This window comes from Dufourea novaeangliae, unplaced genomic scaffold, assembly GCF_001272555.1.
Source record: "Dufourea novaeangliae isolate 0120121106 unplaced genomic scaffold, ASM127255v1 scaffold69, whole genome shotgun sequence".
Lineage (NCBI taxonomy): Eukaryota > Metazoa > Arthropoda > Insecta > Hymenoptera > Halictidae > Dufourea > Dufourea novaeangliae.
Genome location: NW_015373949.1, coordinates 375,281 through 392,766, shown reverse-complemented (window position 1 = coordinate 392,766; position 17,486 = coordinate 375,281). Strand labels below are relative to the sequence as shown.

Sequence of the window (17,486 nt, the reverse complement as noted above, 5' to 3'; positions counted from 1 at the left end):
ACAAATCTTACATGTGTCCTTTATTACTGAAAAATGGACTACTGCCACCTATTGTTAGGAAAAGGCGCTGATAGCCTCACTGGACTTTCTAACCATATAATAAATTAATTCCTATTGTACACGCGCCAAGTTTTCACTATTGAAAAGATAGATGTCCAAATGTAGTTATAGATGTTTAAGTCCAACCAGTTAAGGTCTATTTCTGAACCATTGACATTCAACGCTCAAGGGATCTAGCATTTAACTTCTCAGAGTTATACACCGAGTTTCATCCACAAAGAATAATATTTTCTACGATATATTACGAAGGATTTAGACGAGTGTCGATTACCGACAATGAGTACCGTATTAATACTTCGGGTATATTGTGTCTACCGCGCGAACCAAAGAAATCAATGTTCCCTTGAGCGTGGGAAACAGCGAAACTCAAAGGGTATAGACCCGAATGGCCCGGAATTGTCCTGGTCTTTAACCAACGTTTCAACGGTTTCCAGGTAATACAGGGTAACACGAACACGTATTTGGAGTCCAAGCACGAGCTGGAGCCGCCTCTGTGGGCGAGCAAGATCCGTTTTCTGCCCTACAGCCATCACACGCGGACGGTTTGCATGCGGGTCGAGCTCTACGGATGTTACTGGAGCGGTAAGCTGTTTGCACTTACCAATTTTCGTACGGGACTTGCCAGACCGCTTAAAATACTCATCGGACTGTCCATTAACCCTTATGCCGTGGCCGCGCGCGCACAAATTTGCCTTTCGGAATCTTGCTTGCACAATTATCCCCTTTCTTCCTTTGATGGATCAACATCGAATTAAACGTTTAACCGAACAGACGGTTACAAATCGTGTTACACGCCTCGGTTGGCATTCTACTCGCACACAGACTCTGTAAGTACATGCCCATTGTGCGTTTAAAGCTAACTGGATCTTCTGTGAGAGACGAGACAGTAACCTGTGACTTGATCTGGGGAAATATATTCTAGCTTCTTTCGAAAGGTATTATACTGAACCTTAATTAACATACATTTTTGTGTTCAGATCAAAATGGAAAGCATCGTTTTGTTTCATAGTAAGTGAGCGATGAAACATATTGGTTAATAATTGTAAATATTTATAGTAAGCAAAAAAGGTATTTTTATTTAGTACTGTATTTTTAAAGAGACGTATACTATATAAACATTTTTGGTGATCATTTTTTAAGAAAACTTTCAAGTGTGCACGTATATTAGCGTATTTTTACGTAAAACTGTATTTATAATTCAATCTCAAACTAATATTGCTTTGTTTATTGTCACCATACACATGACGGGAACTAGATTGAAAATCTTTAAGGAAATTACTGTAATCATGTTACAGGTAAATGTGTACTGCAGTCACATTTTCAGCAAGGAACTTTAAACACGCAATTGATAGTCATCTTAGAAATTGTAGACATTGATGACTTTCAAAATTTCCCTTACCAACAGTTATCAATGTTAACAGATCATTTTTACTCGATTTTATCTTCTCTACCACCTGCGTATACTTCATACCTGTGACAATTAATCTAATCAAACTCGCATTATAATTCGTTCTTCCTGAATTCAACACAATTCTCGAGGTCACCACGTATAATTCTCCCGAAACTAGACGTTTCTTGTTAATTGAAGTCCACATTAAACTCGTTCATCCATCTCGAACGCCTACGCCAAGGGAGCCCGATCCCGTCGTCAATGTAATCACAATAATGTCTGTTGACAGGGCCCAAAGCTTTTACACGAGTTATTAAAAGGCGAGCCACCGGGCGGCGACGTTCACGCCTTAACCTTTCTTTTCTGTCCATAGATGGCGTGGTGTCCTATTCGATGCCGCAGGGCGATAAAAGGGGTAATGAATGGGAATTCTTTGACGCCATCTACGACGGCCACTGGGACGACGAGCTACGCCGTGGGCTCGGTCAGCTGACTGACGGCAAAACAGGGCCTGATAACTTCAAACTGGGATATTATGATAACGATCGGACGCAGGGATGGGTCGGCTGGCGGAACGACACCCGTGGACAGCCGGTCGAGATCAAGTTCGAGTTCGACAAGGTCAGAGAATTCTCGGCCATCCATATCTACTGCAACAACCAGTTCACCAAAGATGTCCAGGTGAGTGACGATTCCTCTGTTGATTTAATCTTAGATCATTTGGAAATGGTAGCCGTAAGACCCTTTCGTCGGAAATTTATCTCTGACATGTGGAACGTTCGAAGGTTTTGAATCACAGATCGATCAGTGATCTCATAAAGTTGCCAACGATCGAACCTAAGAGGAGAGATTGAAATTTGGAACGCGATTGGTAAAAATATCGGATTACTACTGTAATCTCCAAAATCTATCCTACAAATCGAATAGAACAAATTGATACTTTTTATACGGAGCAATTGTAGATTTTTTGTGCCATCATAGTAAGAATACCAGTTTAAAATTTATTATTATTAGCAAAATAGTCACTACCCTTTAATGTTTGTCCGACCTGTTCTGAACCTATTTTGCTCTAAATTACTTATTATTCCGCATGAGTTATAAACGCTTAGTGAGTTAATGATTCTAAATGGAATCAGACGAGTAGAAAGAGTTAATATACTCCGAGATTTTTTAATTCATAAATTCCTTCAAGACATATTCAATGGTCTTTTATCATCTTTACATCCGCATTTGCCACATATGGGTTGACACTATATTCAATTCACAATTAACAGTTAATCTTTAGCACAAGATATCGAATAAAACAAATTCAATGCAGGTTAAAGAAATAACTACCCTGATAAATCCAAGTTCAAAAACCACAATATCATTGAAAAAATGTCGCTTTGACTTTGTGGAATTTTCATGGGGGTTTGGTAGTCAATCTTTTAAAATTCAAACTTGAATACAAAAATAATAGCCATTAAAAAAGAATTTCATGTATCCACTAACGATGATACTTCATTGTTTACGTTCTATACATACTAAACAAAATTCTTAGCAGAAAAACAACCTTTAGTCATAAAGTGCTTCAAATTTTGTCGCTGTTTAAAGTTCAACCTTTTTCAGCAATAATCCGTAGTTTCACTAATGTAAAGTGGATCTCAAGGTTTTGGGTTGAAAAATTCAAGTATTCTCTCCAAAAATAAATAAAAAGAAATATGAGAAAAATAGGTCGGTTTAATATTGATATTTTTTACTTCAAAATAACAGGATACGCCATTCAAAATTATGAAACTGCCATATACATATGTATATGTTGAACATACATATAAGTTTCACAATTTTTAAATAACAATTTAAGGGTCTAGGTGTTAAACGGTTAAGGACTATTTAAATATCTTTGAAAGTATTCAGGTGAAGGTTATTTTCCGACTAAACAAAAAGAGGATATCGAATCACATCCGTGCTTTTTCATGTCTATAAAATCGTGTCGATTCTACAATAAGAAGAGTGGAATAGGATCAAGGGAAGATCAAGAAGGGGTGACTTTCACATCTAATTACCGCCGCGACGCCCCTTTTGCCCGACGTAAATACGCAAAAAGCGTGGAAGCGTTTAACCCCCCCTTCGCTATTGGCAACGTTATTCCTAGAGTCCTCGCGAGGAATGCGCAAGCGGGCGGCCCGATCAACAGGCTTACCCATCCACGGGGCTGCTCGAGGATCGTTTCACCGTCACCTTCCTCCCCCCCCTTACCACCGCCCAGGGTCGTCGCACAGACGGCACAGAGCGTAGCATCTTGCCTCTCTCGATGTAGTATCCCCCCCCAACGGTTGATTGAATATTCCACTCGACGCTTTATCAGCCAGACGCCCGATGAATATAAATACAAGCCCGAAACGGTAATTCCGGGCAGTTTCGATATCTACGAACGTGGCTTATTGGCCCGATCGGATCGTGCCATTGCATCCAAACAGGAATAATCGCGGACGGACGATCTTTGTTATTAAACCAGAAATTAACCCAGCCCGGGGATTGTTTCGGGGCACGGATTGCCAACAGGTCTGATTGGAGGTATGCGATCGCTTTTTCTTCGGGTTGTAGCGTGAAATTGGTGATGGTGATTTGAAAACAGTTGAAGCGGGGAAGAATGAGGAATGAAACAAGCAATCGATGGATTTTGTGGCGACATATTGTATTAGGTGTAGTAATAAGTAATCCATTATATTTGTAATTCTGAAACGATATATTTTCAATGGAAAATATCTTCTCGACTCTATGTTGAGAAAAAAAAGAATATAGGATGTTGGGAAATCTTAGGGGTATAAAAATGAAATAGTATAAATCCTTGACTTTCGTAGAAACAAATACAGATTTCGTCAAGAAATAATGGATTACTTATTGGTACATCTAATATCTTCACTTTTTCGATGTTAAGAAAGAATATACATACAAAGTATCATATTTGAATATTTGTTTTATTAAAATTTTTCTGTTCGAGAATTTAGAAATTCATTTTTGTGATTTTAATTCTAATTTTTGTTCAGTTATTAACTTTACTCTATTATTTTGATTTGTTTGGCTTTCTACATTAAGCTATACATTTCAATTCATCCTGAATATTTTACGAGTAGATATAATTACAGAAATGTCTTGATAAGTGTGAGCCGGCTTGCCCACGATAAGTGTGAAGTCGTCATCCCCACCACTGCGGTCAGGAGCCGTGGAATCAATCAAGCGTATAACTTTTTGCACGACGCGCCGCGGTGGCTTCCCTTTTTGAGCCGACGGCTGAATGAGGGGAACAAATGCAACGATGAAACTTTTTGTTTCTGGTTCTTTGTTAACGAAACATTTACGATCATATTCGTGAGATTTTTCTGCTTAAAATGATACGAACATGATATGAATACGATATAATTTGGACCATATTTACTTATGATTTATCAGAAGCGATAATGAACGATATAAACTATTAACACTTTCTACGTGAGTACAGTAATGTCCTGATAAGTGTGAATGCCTCGGTTCCGTGGAGTCACACTCACGGTGAGCATGGACAGTTGTCAGCACCTCATCAGTCTCTTTTGCTCGAAGCACGAGCCTCGGCAGCTTGCCTTTGTAGTGTTCCGACATAGAAAAGGACAAGCGACGTAGAGAACAGACAGAGAAAGCATCTCTTTCCACTCGAGTCGATTTCGTGAGCCCGTCTGCGACCATTCTTGACGATTGGCAGTACGAAACTTCTTTAAGTGACATTCATATATTATAAAAACAGCGTTACTGTGACTGCTAGTTCGTTATTTATCGTAACCACACATCGTTTATAAAAGAAATATTGTAAAGAAACGTTTGAAATAGTCTTAAAATGACTTTTGATTCTTGATTTTATGAAAAAATTGTTTATACAGGATACCAAAAAGATGCTGTGAGATGGTTAAACATGTTTGAACCAGATTTCGGTATCTTTTGGTGTTACTGTTTTGTTTTGAATCACAGTTGTCGAGTACTTACTAATCACCCCATATAAATCCACAAAATCTAATTCCCAAGATGACTTGCAGAAAAACTCTATGGCCAAGTCACTGGAGCGCGGATAGGAAAGTTTTCGCGCCATTCGTTACGCCGGTCATCCCATGCGTGGCGGCTGCCGGAAATGAGTTCGCAGGCTCGCATTATTCGAATAGGGGGTTGGGGAGTGCCGGGGGCATTCTTCGTCGCAGAGGCGGCCAATAATTCGATCCCTTGTATAATTTCCTTTTCGCTGCGATTCGCGACCCTTCCACGTCGTTCATGCCCTGGCTTCGATAATATAATGCAAATACCTCCATCCCACCCTCCGTTACAGCCCCTCGTATTTGATATAGATACGATACAGACACGCGGCTCGCATGCGAAATCACCCTGACAATGGAATTATATCCACCCGTGGAATAAAACTATCGTGATCGTTGTAATCAAATTTCGGATTTGTGTAATTTATCGTTTGCTCCTTTAACGATGCAAACTCTGAGCGAATTCGTTTTTTTCCCTATCGTCATTTTACTACCCTATTATCTTCTTCGACAGTATAAGTTTTTAGATTCTAGTCATTGATGGCATTTTTATTGTTTTTGGTTCAAACCGTTATGTTTTATTTTATTTTAACTTCATTTTAATTTTTAGTTTACTCCAGTTCCTTTCTTTTATCTGTATAAATGAAGATAAATTTTAAATTGCAGATCATAATTTGTACGCACAGATCTAATAGAGAAGAAATTTGATTTCATTCATTATTATTGAGATTAATTAAGTTCAAATTAAATTGAGAATTTCATCAGTTTCTGTTGAAGTTACTGCTTTACTGTGTTTCGCATATTTCCGTGTGTCATAAATGCAAAAAACGACGGTCTAAATAATAATTGAATTATCTTAACACATTGTTGACCGGTCACGAGTAAACTCGTGTCGTCATGCCCAAACGTTGCTGACCGGCCACGAATAAACTCGTGATCGATGCGCTTTTGTTTCGCGGCAGCGTCGTTGGGTCAGTACGTTCTCGGACAGCATAGAGCAGTGATGGGCAACTCAGTGTCCGCCAAACTCACTAGCGGGCAACAACGTGCAGCATGCGGGCATATGGCAGTGATGGGTGAAATGTGTGAATGAGAGAACGTATCTATGATTTTCTTCACACGTAGAGATAAAAAATTATAAAATAAAAAAAACAAAAATTGAAGTCAGAACCCACCACTTCTATGCAGTGGGCTTTGGGTCGCGCTATGTGTCTGTACACACATGTTATAATTAGAAAAATAAATTTACTATATAGTTTTATAATTTATAAATATCCCTTATAATAGTTTTATACTCCATAGTCTAAAATCTTATGCTGTTTATTTATTCATGATATTATAACCTATCTCTATGTAAGAACTGAAATTTAATTCCCAAACTAAACCACCCGCGCAAGACCGGGTACGTCAGCTAGTTTTAGATTGTAATATGCAGCCTTCATTTAGCATCATTCAAATACAATTCTCCCAATTAGATCGACTTTGCCCAATTTAAAAATTCCATGTCATTTTTCCGAATTACAGCGTGTACTACGCGCAGAACAAAGGTACAAAGTATTCGATAGTTAAAAAGATATAAAGCGTTTGCAAAATACATTAAATTACTCGTTCTACAGTTTTTAAATTTAAAAATAAAATATCGAAATTCAAATAAAATATATTTATTATTTCACGAAAGCTTCATCTTCCCGTGGACGAAGCTGATCAGCTGAAAACCGTCAGGAAATACACGTGGCTTTCAACCGCGATTCGCTACAGCCCGGGTGTTATTATTTTTCTTTTATAACAGAGGAAATATTTATACATACATATGTATTAACAACAACGGGGGCGCCAACATGATAACACGAATATACTGGAACCGCCCCAATAGGCCAGTCGAATTAGACTTCAAAACGCCCATTTTAAAAAATAACTTTAAGTAGCTATGTTTTTACATGAAAATGTTCGGAAAGTCATTAGAAATGAAATGTATACGTTTGAGACTCATGAAAAGTTGGTGAACATTGTTAAAAGAATTCGAAAAGATTTGAAGAACATGTTTCTCGTTTGCAGAAGGAAATGTAAAGATTTTAGAGAAAAACAGGTCAAATAGAAAATTTAGGAACTAGAAATACCTACAAAGTGAGATAAAGTATAGTACGTTACAATCGGTCCACACGTTAAGTTGCAAAAGAATTAAAACTGTCGAAATAGGCTGTTTTTTCAGTTGTTTAATACTCAAAGAGATTTGAATATAGAGGTTTGAAATTTTAAGAGAATATGGTTTTCATTACGGTTAAGAAGTATGTCAATTTTAAGTTTTTACAAAAAGTCATTTATTTATTCGAAAAGGGTCTTCGGAAAACTTAATTTCTACATCTTTGGCAAGTCGGACAGCAACGAAAGGGTGTATTTTTTACAGCTGGAGAGTTGTACTATCGGGTACACTTCCAGATGAAGTGAATTGTTTAAATTAAACCACCCAAATATGTTTCCAAACTATGGGTATCTTTTTTTCTCGTAAACAATTTGAATATCCTCTTCAATTTCGACTGTATCGAATTGCTGTATAGGCTATTCGATAGCTGCTATGTTTCTACACATTTTAAAATAAAATATTCCACTCTATATTAACTAAAAGCCGAGTTCAAATTTAGACGAAGTCTGGCGAAAGAGTTGAATTATCTGTTATTTAATTTTCGCATTAATCCATTCAGAGACTTCTCTGATAGAGATCAACAAAGTACCGGTATGCGAAACCGAAATTGATCTCGTGCGTTATATCTGGCGGAGTCAGAAAAATGTAGGTTCTCTCTGCAACAAATGACCGTAGAACGATGATTTTTTTTAATTTGGGGTAGCTCGTCGAGGTATTAACAAATAGTATTGCGAATTTTTAAAAAAAGTTAATGTAAACCTAAAATTTTTCTTCTTAGATTTTTTATATTTTATATTGATTCGTTTTGTTTATTAAGCATAGATGGTGCTTAAATGCTAAATATACATGCGACTTAAACATGTAAGTCGTACAAAACAAGTAGGTTTTTTTTGCAATACCTAAATTTTGTGTTTGACCTCTTTTTCTCTAAAATCTTTATATTTCCTTCTGCAAGCGAAAAACATGTTTCTCAAATCTTTTCGAATTCTTTTAACAATGTTCCCCAACTTTTCATGAGTCTCAAACGTATATATTTCATTTCTAATGACTTTCGAACATTTTCATGTAAGAACATAGTTACTTAAAGTTATTTTTGAAAAAAGTCTAATTCGACTGGACTACAATAACACTGTCCAGTCGGTCGGTCCGTGGCCCTCGCGTGTGCGTATCAAATCCGCTGTAAACTCGCACGAGTGTTTTGCCCCGCGGTACAGTGCATTTAAAGATTTGCCGACGCGTGCGGTGAAATATGCATGAACGATTATTGAACAGTACCATAAACGGGAGCCCCCGAATTTTGATTCGAATAAAAGCGTTCCACGGCCGTTCGACGAGCGCTTCAAGCGAATGGACGCGCGCTCTACGTCCAATCAATATGGCGGAGTCGTGTACGCTGTTATGTTACGTGATACAACGGTAAACAATGATCGTTTAGCTAAGGGATTATTGGTCCACAAGTTTAATAATCACTGCAATTATTACTCCGAGATATGTACCGTGTTTTAACCCTTGATACGAGTAATTATATTTTTGTGATTTATTGGAAATCCTGAAGTGTACACTAAAAACCAAATAAGATCATAACCGCGAAATGACGAATTTCGGTCTTGTTTGCGCATATTCCTCTCGGTTACCTTAATTACCAACGTCTTAAACAATTGAGCATCATTATGCCTCGTGTAGCATCATATATCGAGTGGCTGTGAAGTACAAACGTGCCAATTTATAAGTATTCATATATTGAGAAATACTTCATTATGTCACCCGGTGTATGATAAATTCTATCGCCCATGTTACAGAGAGACCTCTGGTGCTCATACCAGCTGCGCGAAGCAGTTATGATCTTATTTGGTTTTTAGTGTAGAGTACATCAGTTTCGAGGTTAAGAAAAATTTCTACCGTGGAAATAAAGTTCTGGACATTTCATCTTCGTTGATTAATTATGGATGAAATATGGCAAAAAAATGCGACGATCTATATATTTATCAACTTTAGAGACGTTTTCTAAAGAGATTGTTAATTGACTACCGTGAAGGTCGCCAGTAACCGTCAGTCGACTTGCAAATGGGGCTATGAAGTATCGATAACGGGTTGCGTCAAAATTAATAATTGATAGTATTTGGAAAAGTTTTAATTCTGTTAATAGTGTCACATAAACTATATATGTAGAACCTACAGTAAATTCTCGATAAGTGTGAGCCGGCTCCTCCACGATAAGTGTGAAGTCGTCATCCCCACCACTGGGGAAGGGAGCCGTGAAACCAGTCAAGCGAATAATTTTTTGCCCGGCGCGCCGCGACGGCTTCCCTTTCACGAGCCGACGGTTAAACGAGGGGAACTATGGTCTGTTTATCGAAAGAACAGTCCTGGGGGGTCGCCCTGCCTCGGCGCGTGGCCTGGTGGGGATCCAACGCGAGCTGCGTATTTCGTGCGACGTTGTCACGGTCTCAAATGATCCAGTTCCAACCAACCGGCACATAAACGCCAAAGATTCTCAGGGGTGGCCAACGAAGGAATTCTTCACGCCCAGCATCGCTCTCCATGCCGCGCGCACCGACGACGAATGCCAAGTCTGCTCCGCCTGATAATTCCGGTCACGGAGTCCCGGGCATAAGTAACAAGATCACTTTGTAATTTCCTTGTATACCCGCCGGAATGTTTGACATCGCAATTTCATATAGCTAACGACCAAAAGACGTCTGCGAGTCGTGTTTACTTTGGACCTGGGTCTCTCTTCCGTCGTCGAGACAGAGAAAGAAGAAACGCAAGACGAGCCGAATCGCCCGTTACGTCTGTTAAGATCTTCTCCTGTGCCTGGCGTTTCCAACAGTGTGCAAATACTTTTCGTGTCCGCTGGTTGCAAGTACCATCCGCTCGTTCCGGCTCGTCAAAGTGCATAAATTCCCGTGATTGCGCCCCCCCCCCTCCCTGGCTCCGTATGCACCTGGTCCTTCGTCGGTTCAGTTACACGTCCGTGTCAATTTATTTACGGATGCTCTTTCGTAGGGACTCCATTTCTATTTCGTCAGCGGACCATGCCCTTTGATGAATGTCCACCCCCTCCAACCACCCCTCGAAAACCTTCTCGTCGTTCATCCAATATAACGGTGATGTCCATCTGGATCAATGGCTGAAATGAGGCGAACGTTATAACGCCAGTCTAACGATTTTAACCCTGGGATCGAATCCAATCCCCGTGTCCATGTCTCTTTCCACAGGCTGTCGACGCCTAAAGTGACAAAATGTCCACTGCTACTAATTGCCTCATTTCCGTATTCCGGGACGCGCTGACGATCGAAACGGGAACCAAGGAGGGGATGGTAGATCCTACGGAATCGGAAGAACGTAGGCGTGTTGATACGTGGGGGATGAAAACGATGTCATGGAGGGCAAAATACGTGGGGGTGGATGACGCGGTCGAGAAACCTTTTAACACTAAATCTACCAATAACTTATGTAGAAGGTTGTCCAATACGAATTAACACTTGAATATCTCTGTTGGACTTTCTTTGAATTCTTGATGGACTTTACACTGTTTTGCTCGGAACAAAATATGAACTTAATATTATTTTTAGACTATTATATTAAAAACTAAACAACTTAGAATGAAATAATTTTTACCATCGGAAAGAGTAAAATATTTGATACAGGAAACATGTAAAATGTTATTTTTTTTAAAAGTACGTAATACACACAAGGGTACCACAGACTCTGAGGTCTAGATATACAAAATAAGGTGTGAATGGTTCAAAATAGTAATGTAGTAATCAGGAGTTTGGGTCCATTTCATAGTCATGAGGCTAAAATAAATAGAATTACCATTATAACATATTATAGGACAAGTCCTGAAGTCAAGTGACGAAAGAGATAACAATGAATGCAGAATTTTTAATCGAAAGTTCAAAAATGGTAACTTGACCAACCGTGATAGCTTTAGTGTTAATGCCTTTAGACACACACACCCGCATTTGTTGAGTCTTCTGGATAGAGAAAAAGAGTGAAGTAACGTTGCTCTTTAAGGGCTAAGGCTCTGTTTGTACGGGGACCTGCAACAGTGAGTTGCGGTACAAAACTATGTTTTCCTCGGGACAGACGACGGCATAGTACAAAAAAAAAGAAGGATCGTCTAGCTCGGGGGTCGGCTTCACCCAAAAGCTCCATTTCCCTCCGTTGAACCGTACTGTAGAAAAGGGATTTACTTCCAGATCAGTTATTGTGCTTCATCCGGTATATTATATCGGATAAGCCGGTTCCCGTCCCTCTCTCCCGCCGTGTCTCCTGACTCCCGGCGTGTGTACACACGCGTATGTATACACACGAGGTCCCGACTACACTTGTCCTCCCCGATGAGCTTCGATTGAATATGCCCGTACCAACGGACTTATCGGGGTCGACACGACGAGAAACGATAGGAGAACCGAACTAGTTTTATGATCAACCCTATTTCGCTCTACACACCGACAATGCGGTAGCACCGATATCATCGGATAAACGCCTCTCGGCCGTCAACCGAGGGAATATCGTTTCCGACTGCCATTAGGAACCTGAAACGAATCTCACGTAATTGGATTTACATGACGCGAATTACGATAACGAAATCTTTGGGAGAAACAGAGAGAGAAAAAGACGATTTGATAGCTCAGCCGCCGGAGGATTCGCTTCAGATGTTGCCCAGCTGTTGTGACAATGACGTTATCGACTCTCGACTATGGTCTGTTTTTCGAAAGATGATGCCTGGGAGGTAGGCCCGAGTTTTCGCGGTGTTGCCGTGATCGCGAGACACCTACGGCACTTGTGTCTCTCTCACTCTTCGCGTCTTGGCCAATGACGTGCGACCGTCGACGTGAGTCCTCCATCACACGTATTAGAAACCTCTCGAGGAGGACCTACCTACAATCGCAAGGAGTGGGGACTGCGTTCGGCACGCGCCCGTCAATCATCCATTGTCTGGAAATGGCGGGGAATGTTGACGAGACGCTGAACGTTTTCACACATCAAAAGTTAAAATACATAAATAAGAAAAAGTTTATTTCTTTTGAAAGAATGTATTGTACCCAAATATTGAGCAACATATTAAAAGGGGATTAAATTAACACGCAGGTTATTAAACGCTACACGTGGAAATCGCAGGGTAAAGAAGGAAGTTGGTTTACCGAGCGCCTGAGCGAGAGGCTCTCGTGCCGAAGTGCTGGAGGATGGAAAGAGACACACAGTGGCATTGAGACCGTCACAACGTCACACGAAATACGTAGCTTGCGTTGGAACCCCTCCAGGCCACGCGCCGAGGCAGGCCAACCTCCCAGGCATCATCATTCGAAAAACAGACTATAGTGATGGGTAGTCGAGCCGAGCAGCTCGAGTCGTATCGGAAGCCAACGATTCACCGGCTCGGCTCGGCTGGTTGAACGAGCCGAAATGACAGTTTTATGAGGTGACAGCGGAGACGAGGCTCTGCCCAGCGAAGCCTCGGCGAGTAGAGATATCTGATATTCTATAAGCCGTCGTCGACCGACGCTCTGGATACAATGTAACACACAGAACGAATCACCCATGAATAAAAATTTAAACTTTTACTCCTTTCGGTGTACTTTCTTGAAAATGTTATGAATAAATGTAGGAGATTCTCCTGATATAAATAAGTCCAAACCCGACATAAATCGGACTATATTTAAAAACATGTTATAATAAATTTACACGTTATTAATACATTGAACATTAAGACGTATATAAATATAATACAATCGCTTGCGTAGATTTCAGGATTTAATAAGAACAATAATTGCTACTAGGGATGTTTCCTATAGTAAAATGGGAGATACGTTCCAAGTTATTAAAAAACCGTGTAAGATGAAATAAAGAAATATATTTCATTCAAAAAACCACACACTACATGATAAATTTGAAAAATGCTTATCTTGCCCATAATTGTCTTACGTGAACTAAGAAGTTACGTAAAAATGCCTTCAAAGAAATGTGAATAAAAAATATAATTCATCACGTAGCTAAATTTTATTTAAGCCAATGATAAGGTATACATATAGACTAACTTACAAAAACTACTTTACTTTTATTTAAATAATGAGCATTTGTATTTTTTATATAAATTACGCCTTAAAGGGATCGTTTTAGACTCCTTTCCCCTACTTACTCGAAATAAGAATCGTTACAGTTTTCCCAACGTTTTGCAAACAAAGTCCACGAACGTTTGTGTCCAAATCACGGTCATTACGTAATGCTTTCTTCTTGATAAAATTATCAAAATTTTCCAACAGACGATAATCTGTGGGCGAAAGGTCCGACGAATAGGGTGAATGTTATCAAGTCTCGTATCCAAGGTCATTTAACTTTTGGGCTCATTATGAGCTACTTTGAGAGATAAGATATAACAGTTTGTTATCTAAGAGTCTGTATTTTTTTTTATTACTGCAGTTCGAGAACTTTATTGTCGGACCATATAGACTACAGAACTCTTGGAGTCTGGAATCTGTAGAATTTGGAGTACATTGGACGGGTTTAATTTTCCCTATGTTTTACCTGCTTTTACAAGTCTGCATTTCATATCATTAACGTGAAATCTCGTGTGTCCAATTGAGTCTGTATCAAGTATTATCGGCCTAGAATATCGGCTATTTCGAATTCAAAGCGGCCGATATTATCCGAATCATTTGGGTCTAATCAAATGTCATTTATGCCAGTCTTTACATAGCTAACAAATCTGGCTGTGTCTGTATTGTTATTGTTATCTCGGGAACGCATCGTGATTTACCTGTGTCGAATTCCCATAGAAATTGAGAATTGGATCGTAAAATTCCAATGCTGAAAGGACCAACAGGGTTGCATGTACGCAACCTCTATATACTCTAAGTCCTAAGTAAATCCCTTCGTGATCTCGGATAATGTCTCTGATTTATGATCTGATCACGTACCCTATCGAACTTCGGGGACGCGTTAAACTTTTATAACATCCTCAGAAGTCATACAACTTCCGTTCCCCACTCCCTTTACGCCCGAAGGGGGCCGTATTTTACTTTGTTCCTAAAACCTTCTACGGTGAGACCGGATTTCAAGGCGACTCTATCCATCAACGTCATACTTCGTCTATGTCTGTTTTATTTCATCTATACGCCAGCTTATTTAGGTTTTCCCAATGTGTTTTAACGCTACCGTGATCAATCTCTCGAACTTGCTACAGGTATAATAAAAATGGATATTTATTTCCCTCCGCTTTTTCATAATATGTAGATTCTTGATCTCGGTCTCTTTATCACGTTTCTCACATATCACTAAACTGTGAATTTTATGCATTTATATAATATCCGATTTAATAAAATTCATTATACTGAAAAAGTTGCAGAAAGTTAAGATAAGTAATAAATATTATAACTCCTTAGATATCCTTTATGCTTCCTTAGATATGTTTAAGAAAATCACACATGACAGAATTGGGCCAAGTTATCCAGAAAGCTACCAACCCTCAATGATCTGAAATGAAATTTTAGTTTGAAGATTTTAATTAAACAAAAAATGTTTTACTTCTATTGGATATATTTTATTTCTTGTTGTTGTTTTACAATGTCTTTTAATGGCTTATTTAGTAGTGAGTAGTATAATTAATATTATTTTAAATTTTCTGTAGCTTGGCAGTTTTAATAATTGTATACTGCAAAAGTTGTTTGGGTTGATAATTTTTGGCAAAATAAAAATTACAAAATTATGGGATCCGTACCATCTTTACCTAATTTTTTGTCATTTGAAGGGTTGGTAGGCTTCTGCATAACTTGGGCCAATTATAATTCCTTCTGTATTCTGTCTCCAATTTTCAGCTACATCATTCAACAATTCTAACCACCTTTTTTTGTAACTGCTGATTTGTCTATACGTCAATCTATAGTATACTTCTTTTTATATAAAGAGGATACTTCCCTGAAAGAGATTACATAAATGGAAACGATATTTCACTTCTGTCTATAAGACGCCAGATTTCCCATGTGTAAGGTCAACTTACACAGCTTGCAATCATATGTTACAGATATTCTCGCAAGTCGACATACTGTTCAGCATCGGCGGGAAATATTACACGGGCGAGCCGATCACGTACACATATATGGAGGACAAGATATTCGAGTCATCCCGGAACATTACCATCAAGCTTCATCATCGCGTCGGTAAATACCTCAAGCTCAGGCTACACTTCTCGGACAGGTGGATAATGATCAGCGAGGTGACCTTCGACTCCGGTGAGTAAGTGGGGAGGGGGTCCAATCGTGTTCTATTCAAACTGCTGCAAGTCGACAAGAACATATTGGATCCGCCTCCAAAGAAAGGTCGAATACGCGGAACGTGTAATTCCTTGCATGATATACTGCACAATCTTTGTCGAACCGTTCCGCACGGGAGTCTGAAGTACAGAATGATAAAACGAGCATATACTTACGGTCAAAAGTTTTGACGTTGGTATCAATAATCACATTAAAAATTCGGAATTGTATATTTCTCTGTAGTATTACACGAACATGAAGGTAATCGATCGTGCATAAAATTGATTATAGAATATTCCTGACATCAAAAGATTGCATATTAACCCGTTAACGATGTTTGACGAGTATACTCGTCATGAGGAAATTACTACTTTTTGGGTAATGACGAGTATACTGTGAGTATGTGAAGAAATAAAGTACTTTTAGTGATAGAAATTGACATTTTACTAAAAATTGAAACATTTATTTCTTTTCTTAAAATAGAGGAATCAAACTTCCACCATTAAAGGATTAAATTATTCTGAACTTCTGAGAAATGATTGAATAAATATAGTGACATAGAAGTTTCAAACTTGAGGAACGCCTTACAACTAAATACATGTTGGTGCATACAAAATAATTTATTTAAAAGATAACACAAATTTATTATACATGACATGGACATATTGTTTAATTCATAAGATATAAAAATATTTTATTAGTCGTATCACGCACGCAGTATTCGTTGAAATTATTAGTTACAAACCTTCAAAAGAAACGTATGGCACAATAAACCTTTTTATAACGTCCGGAATCTATTTCACAATAGGTAATCACGATAAAAAAAAGCCGATTTTGCAACTAAACGTTTCGTTAAATTGAAATAAAACGTCGTATTATTAAAAGTTACTTATAATACTATGTTCCACAAGCTTGCATAGTTCATAAATGCATCAAAATTCGCGTTCTGCATACAATAACGGACAAAAAAGTTACCACTTTTTTGATTCATTATATTTCTATTATTTCTTACCATTAATTTAAAACTTTAATATGCTGATTTTAATACAGCTTTTAATTTTCTATTAAAATGTATATTATAGTTTAACATACTAAAGTTTTAAGGTAACGATAAAAAAACAATAAAAACGAAACAAATCGGAAAAGTGGTAACTGTTCTGTCCGCTACTGTATAATACAATGGAATTCAGCATATTTTACACGAATTTCAATTCATCGTTTACTTCCAATTCTCGAAATCATCCTGTCGAACTACACACGTATTTCCATGACAGACAGAAAGCGCCTTCACGTTCCATTGCAGTCCCACCGAAACGTTTTCGATCGGTAGTGTACACTCCTAATTCGTATCGCGGGGTAAAAAAGACTAACGAGCAAAAAAACTAGCGTGACGCATCGGACCACGGTGAAAACTTAGAGAACGAAATATGTCTGCTTGTGACACAAAATCGTTTCGCGGCCCGTGGAATATATACGTATATACATTTTGTAATTCCAAACGTTTCCGTTCGTGATTTGACGTGGCCGCTGGTCCACGCCATCCTCTTTTCAGCTATGGTCCATCTATCCCCTTCAACCCCCCCCCCCCACAGCGAATCTGG

General features: G+C 38.7%; 1 protein-coding gene across 1 annotated transcript in view; it reads left to right on the top strand.

Moving 5' to 3' along the window:
- Positions 1 to 17,486, top strand: part of LOC107186128 (discoidin domain-containing receptor 2-like) — a 167,697-nt gene that overhangs the window by 71,922 nt on the left and 78,289 nt on the right. Inside the window, exons 4-6 of the mRNA XM_015573939.1 lie at positions 495 to 642; positions 1,824 to 2,131; positions 15,657 to 15,864. Coding sequence (XP_015429425.1) covers positions 495 to 642; positions 1,824 to 2,131; positions 15,657 to 15,864 — 664 coding nt within the window. The remainder of the gene's footprint in view (positions 1 to 494; positions 643 to 1,823; positions 2,132 to 15,656; positions 15,865 to 17,486) is intronic.